This window comes from Lampetra planeri, chromosome 5 (genome assembly GCF_965212315.1).
Source record: "Lampetra planeri chromosome 5, kcLamPlan1.2.h2, whole genome shotgun sequence".
Lineage (NCBI taxonomy): Eukaryota > Metazoa > Chordata > Hyperoartia > Petromyzontiformes > Petromyzontidae > Lampetra > Lampetra planeri.
Genome location: NC_136111.1, coordinates 9571294 through 9578548, shown reverse-complemented (window position 1 = coordinate 9578548; position 7255 = coordinate 9571294). Strand labels below are relative to the sequence as shown.

The 7255-nt window shown below is 49.3% G+C and overlaps 1 protein-coding gene across 1 annotated transcript; it reads left to right on the top strand.

The window, feature by feature from the left end:
* Positions 1-289: 289 nt before the first annotated feature.
* Positions 290-5215, top strand: LOC144718572 (uncharacterized). Its single transcript, XM_078593944.1, has 5 exons — positions 290-295; positions 866-1018; positions 1826-1903; positions 4103-4216; positions 4895-5215. The coding sequence occupies exons 1-5, from the start codon at positions 290-292 to the stop codon at positions 5213-5215; spliced, it is 672 nt and encodes a 223-aa protein (XP_078450070.1).
* Positions 5216-7255: the final 2040 nt, after the last annotated feature.

Sequence of the window (7255 nt, the reverse complement as noted above, 5' to 3'; positions counted from 1 at the left end):
AATGGTGAGGCTCTCCTCTGTCTCCCGACGATGGTCCTGCCGCTGCCGCTGCAGATGATGATGATGATGATATTGGTGCTCCTGATAATCATGATCAGGGGTCGGCAACCTGCGCCTCCGGATGCGGCTCTTTACGTACTGCGTCGTCACGTGGTGTATGTACGAATGTACTCACGTGCATTGCGGCTCTTGAAGGATTGAGTTTGTTCCGAATTCGAAAAAATGGCTCATTATTATATTGGTTTGCTGACTCCTGATTATGATCATGATGATAATACCACTGATCACGATGGCGGCAATTCTGCTACTGATAATCACAATTATCATGAGGATGATGGTGATGCTGCTTTCTGCAGGTTATGACGCTACTACTACCGCTGATGATGATGATGATCATGACGATGGGTCTGCTGATGATTCTAATACCGCTGATCACGACGATGATGATGATGATAACGATGATGATGCCGCTGATCACGATGATGACGGTGACAATGATGATGATGATGATAACAATGATGCTGCTAATCACGACGATGATGATGATGATGATGGTGACGATGATAATAACAATGATGCCGCTGATGCTGATCACGATGATGGTGACCATGATGATGATGATAACAATGATGCTGCTAATCACGACCATGATGATGATGAAGATGATAACAATGATGCTGCTAATCACGACGACGACGATGATGATGATGATAACAATGATGCTGCTAATCACGACGACGACGACGATGAAGACGATGATGATAGCAATGATGCCGCTGCTGCTGATCACGATGATGGTGACCATGATGATGATGGCGTCAATGGTGATGATGGTAAAGCGGCCGTGCTCGCTTCGCCCCCACAGAGCCCCTCGGAGGCCACTCTCGTCCGCGTGTTGTCCTCGCTGCCCGCCGGCGGGAGGCTGGTGGTGGTGCGGCGCCCCCACGGGGTCTGCTCCCTGCCGCTGTTCAGCGCCGCGCGCCGCCGCCTTCACGCCCCGGAGGAGGCCTCCTGCACCGTGAGCCCTCGCGTCTCACGGAATTTGTATTATGATTATCGTGTTGATGTCTGTGATTATTCATGAGCTTTCATACCCGGCAAAATGTCTCGCCGAGTCTCAAGACAATTCTTCAGGAGGGTCCTGATACGTTTTTTTCGCAGGTGAGGGGGTGGGGGGCAACGATTGTGATGCGTTTACAAATTAAATCATTTTTCAAAAATGTCAAATTTGGACCGTGACTTCAGCACACGAGGGCCGACTCTGTTTCGAATGACATCCCGGGATCTTTAGCGTCCACTGTGAAGCAGACGGTGCGTGTTTCTTTTTGGCAATGGTTAACACACGCGCAGCATTATCCAGGGCTGCCTGGCGGATACTTTTAGCGCAGCTAGTGCACTCGCATAGGCACCGTGACTAGTAGCCACGGCCACAGCAGGAGTGATACCGGGCGTGGTGTCCAGGGTGCGCCGACCCGGAGAGACCCGTCAGTGAATCGCTGGTGAGGATCCACACGATGAACGCACCACCAAGGCCCTCCAGCACGAGCATTGACCACGGTGATTGGGGGAAATGGTAGACGGGGAAGGCCGAGATCAAGATGGGTACAAAGGTGCGAGTGGCAACAGGCAGCAAGTCGCCAGCACACACGCGGCAGATAATAAGTGAAGAGCTCTTGCCAATAAGCCATGGACTCTGGTGGATTGTTACGAGGCCTTGGGGAGGCCTTTAACGAGAAGTGGAATTATCGAGGCTGACTGTGACGACGATGATAAGGTGGCATTTATCTTCACGTCTGTTTCTGATGTTCACCTTTTTTCCGCACAGAAAATAATCAGCTGTCTGAAAGACGTGGGGGCCGATGTCGAGTGGGACGTGGCTCGGATTCCCATCACGGTCTCGAAGGTGACCCCCCTGAGTCTGATCCAGGGGCTCTTCAAGTCCCGGCTCGAAGCCTTTTATTTTTCATCTGCCCATGACTGCTTCTTGCTATTGAATAACTATGCCGACTGTTGCTGTACAGCATCTTTAAGACGCAGTCGCATTTCGACCCTGTACAAATCCACATTGCACTTAATGTGCGTGTATGGATCTCTTCATTCTGCGAGTCTCTAAGGCAATGGGTCTCTGTGTAAGTCTGTGGGTCTCTATGTAAGTCTGTGGGTCTCTATGATGTGGGTCTCTATGTAAGTCTGTGGGTCTCTATGTAAGTCTGTGGGTCTCTATGTGAGTCTGTGGGTCTCTATGTAAGTCTGTGGGTCTCTATGTAAGTCTGTGGGTCTCTATGTAAGTCTATGGGTCTCTATGTCAGTCTGTGGGTCTCTGTGTAAGTCTGTGGGTCTCTATGTAAGTCTGTGGGTCTCTATGATGTGGGTCTCTATGTAAGTCTGTGGGTCTCTATGTAAGTCTGTGGGTCTCTATGTGAGTCTGTGGGTCTCTATGTAAGTCTGTGGGTCTCTGTGTAAGTCTGTGGGTCTCTATGTAAGTCTGTGGGTCTCTATGTAAGTCTATGGGTCTCTATGTGAGTCTGTGGGTCTCTATGTAAGTCTGTGGGTCTCTATGTAAGTCTGTGGGTCGCTATGTAAGTCTGTGGGTCTCTATGTAAGTCTGTTTGTCTCTATGTAAGTCTGTGGGTCTCTATGTAAGTCTGTTGGTCTATATGTAAGTCTGTGGGTCTCTATGGTCTGTGGGTCTCTATGTAAGTCTGCGGGTCTCTATGTAAGTCTGTGCGTCTCTATGTAAGTCTGTGGGTCTCTATGTGAGTATGTGGGTCTTTATGTAAGTCTGTGGGTCTCTATGTAAGTCTGTGGGTCTCTATGTAAGTCTGTGGGTCTCTGTGTAAGTCTGTGGGTCTCTGTGTAAGTCTGTGGGTCTCTATGTAAGTCTGTGGATCTCTATGTAAGTCTGTGGGTCTCTGTGTAAGTCTGTGGGTCTATATGTAAGTCTGTGGATCTCTATGTAAGTCTGTGGGTCTCTATGTAAGTCTGTGGTTCTCTATGTAAGTCTGTGGGTCTCTATGTAAGTCTGTGGGTCTCTATGTAAGTCTGTGGGTCTCTGTGTAAGTATGTGGGTCTTTATGTAAGTCTGTGGGTCTCTATGTAAGTCTATGGGTCTCTGTGTAAGTCTGTGGGTCTCTATGTAAGTCTGTGGGTCTCTGTGTAAGTCTGTGGGTCTTTATGTAAGTCTGTGGGTCTCTATGTAAGTCTATGGATCTCTATGTAAGTCTGTGGGTCTCTATGTAAGTCTGTGGGTCTCTATGTAAGTCTGTGGGTCTCTATGTAAGTCTGTGGGTCTCTATGTAAGTCTGTGGGTCTCTGTGTAAGTCTGTGGGTCTCTATGTAAGTCTGTGGTCTCTGTGTAAGTCTGTGGGTCTCTGTGTAAGTCTGTGGGTCTCTATGTAAGTCTATGGGTCTCTGTGTAAGTCTGTGGGTCTCTATGTAAGTCTGTGGGTCTCTGTGTAAGTCTGTGGGTCTTTATGTAAGTCTGTGGGTCTCTATGTAAGTCTATGGATCTGTATGTAAGTCTGTGGGTCTCTATGTAAGTCTGTGGGTTTCTATGTAAGTCTGTGGGTCTCTATGTAAGTCTGTGGGGCTCTATGTAAGTCTGTGGGTCTCTATGTAAGTCTGTGGGTCTCTATATAAGTCTGTGGGTCTCTGTGTAAGTCTGTGGGTCTTTATGTAAGTCTGTGGGTCTCTGTGTAAGTCTGTGGATCTCTGTGTAAGTCTGTGGGTCTCTATGTAAGTCTATGGGTATCTGTGTAAGTCTGTGGGTCTCTATGTAAGTCTGTGGGTCTCTGTGTAAGTCTGTGGGTCTTTATGTAAGTCTGTGGGTCTCTATGTAAGTCTATGGATCTCTATGTAAGTCTGTGGGTCTCTATGTAAGTCTGTGGGTCTCTATGTAAGTCTTTGGGTCTCTATGTAAGTCTATGGATCTCTATGTAAGTCTATGGATCTCTATGTAAGTCTGTGAGTCTCTTTGTAAGTCTGTGGGTCTCTATGTAAGTAGTGTGGGTCTCTGTGTATGCCTGGGCTCTCTGTCGAGCGGCGTGCGGTCCAATTCCGACACTCTGTCGCGAATTCTCGTCGTGGTCGCGGTCGCTTGCAGAGTGGCTGGCTCGGCGTGCTGCGAGGACGCCGCTTGGGGCTGCTGAGCGCGATGAGTGACCGCGATATCCGCGAGGGCATCCGGGAGCTCTGCGAGGGATGTCTCAAGTACTCGGTGAGCTCACGGGAGAAGCGCTGCGTGCACATTCGAACACGGTGCAAGTTCGCGCAGGTGCACACGCGCAGCCCTATGTGTAACACGAAGAAACAATCCACTGCTGGATGAGGGCCTCCTGCCCCCCCCCCTACCACCCCACCCCCGTGCGTGGGTTATGGAAGGTTATTTGACCGCACTTCGACACGCTGGCGGGTGCGGGTTCGTGCAGCGTAGATGTGGGGGCAGTACGAGAGTGGATGTTGCTCTGCTATGCGTGGAGGGTTCAATAGCACTGCGTATTTGGATGTAGCTGTCATTACATCAAACCAAGAAACGTGTCCCCTGTCAACCCCAGTAATTAAATTAAGTATTTTAAAAAATCGATAATTCTTTTTTTTTATTCTCCGTCTTATTTCTATTATTCATCCTGGTTTTCTAACTATTGTGGGTGGTTATTTTTGTGTGCACATATAACTTAGATCATTATCACTTAATTTGTAATTATGTGATCCTTACACCCACAATGCAATGCGTGCGCTGTGAGTGTCCGGATCAACAATTGCGGTGCCCACCAATCAGTCGACGCATCGTTCCCAGCAAACCCATCGATCCCGATGTATCAACGACTCAGCCACAGTGACCCCGAGCCGGCCGCCCTTTGCTCGCGATCCCCAAATCGCGTGTCGACTCTTGCAGGGGGACACGCTGGCCTTCGAGGACCTCGTCATGTTCATCACGGCCACGAGGAGGGCCGCTCACGAAGCCACCCACCACCCCCACGTGCAGCGCAGAGGATCCGGCCTGCACCCCGCACCCTCGCCCTGCGAACCGCAGTACAAGCTACCCCTCACCCACGAGCTCCGAGCCCTGCTCGCCACCAAGACGCCCGCTTCAGCCGACGCACCCCTCTCTCACCCACCACCACCACCACCGCCCCCCCCCCCCCCCCCCAACTTAAGCGCAGCTCATCCCGAGTATCCGCGTCTCCGCGTAACCGCGTTAAGGGGCCGTCCATAGATGACGTCACTCACCTGGGGGTGGGGGGCGTCAGACATTTGTGATGATGTTTGACGAGGGGGGGGGGTTTGAGAAATATGACGTCACGTAAAAATGCGAAACTTTTAATAAATATAGACAACACGTACTACTTATTTAAATTGACGTTTTCATAAATGTTTTCTCCTACAACATGTGGGGGGGGGGGGGGGCATAGCTTTGTGACGTCATATTTGAGGGAGGGGTCTGACTTTTTGTGACGCCGTGTGACGAGGGGGGGGGGTCAAAAAATCGTCCAAAATCGCGTGACGTCATTTATGGACGGCCCCTAACAAGATAAGGGGTTCATGTTGAATGAGATAAGGATGTGGTATTGGATGAGTCAAGGGTTTCCGTATTCGATGAGAAAACGTTTCAGTGTTGAATGTGGCGAATGTTCTGAGTGGGATGAGACGAGAGTTCTGTGTGCCTTGAACCTTGGTGCAATGCGCATCACTACCACCGGGATATGAAGCGTTACGTTCCATCTCAGTACCATCGATCTGACGAAAACCCCGTCTCAATATGTTTCGACTCTTATTTGGTGACGTTTTGATAATAATTCAAGCACACTAAGTGTGTGTGTGTTTTATATATATACATATTCAACTGTTATACTCTGCTTTACATAAAAAAAAAACAATTGAGTTTGCGGGCATCCGTAGTGGACTTGTGAACGGGCATGAGAAATAAGAAATCGCTTTGCGTTCCTGAGCAACGCAGCCTGGAAGAGCGCGCGCCGAGTCTGATCACAGCGCTGTTGCACGTGGTGGTTTATCGGGGTCCAAGATGACTCCGGCCATGCAACTTAAACTGTGGCCCGCATAGTAACCCGCTGTAGTCCCTACGATCCTTCAACGGAGGAGGGACAACACAAACTACACTCACTAGATTCGAAGCTTTCGTGACTGCGGTAAAGTCACGTAGAAAATTAAATAATAGAATACGACGTTTCGGTCGCAACACAAGCAGCCATCATCAGGTAAGAATGAATGATAAAACACAGACACGGGAACAGCGTTGGCAGACACACATGCAGAGAGAGACACACAAAGACACGCCGAGCGAGACACACACCAAGCAAACCTCTACTGAAGCCCTCTCCTGGCGAGCAGACCTCGACATTGGCATTTAGCTCGTGAACATATTGCATTGCACAAGAATATAATTGCTAATTCTCTGAGACTACGTATTATTCTTTACTACGCTTTATTTTTACCAAGCAAAGCCTCACTCAGTCTCACGAGTATTTTTCATTTGTCAATCCGCCCACAGTATTAACCACAGCGGCCTTCCGGATTCAAACCACAAAACCTCTGCAACGAACGAACGCGCTACCCACTGCTGGGCCGTGCCATCGCCCGATAGCAAGCCCAAAATACTACAACACTCTTGTAGAAAACAAACACGTTATTTCCACCCAGCACCTGCAATCCACCTATCATCAACAATCCACCCAGCCCCTGCACGAACTGATTCTATCGCTTCATCTCCTCGGCGGTCGACTTTTCGGACTTGCGTAACAAATCCTCGGCCGCCACTCCGTGAAAATGAAATGAATTTTGAGTGAGTTCGAAAAAAATATTTTACGTGCACAAAAATAAACAATATTCTCCGGGTGCCATTCCGAAACAGGAGTCGCTAATTCCTGGAAACGCGTGTAATTAATAGGGGGTTCGCACAGGCAAATCTCTGCTGCTGCTGCTGCTGCGAATAAGGAGGCAAACATCGGGGCCATGAATGGGACGTGTTGAGTCGCCACGAGGACGCCCCGCACCGACTCCCAGGCACTCGCGCGCATTCCTCCACGCTCCCTCCGCGTAGGTACAGCACACGCGAGAGACACGTGTGCCCTGGAGGCATAAACGGAGGCACATATGTGTACACGCACTGGGCGAACGGACACATCCGTACAAATTATAGATTTGAAGCTCTCGTGACTGCAATGATTCATACTCTTAGTGCTTTCGGTAAATCTTCTTGGTTCTTTCGGTAAAGTCACGTAGAAGGAAAGTAATAAAA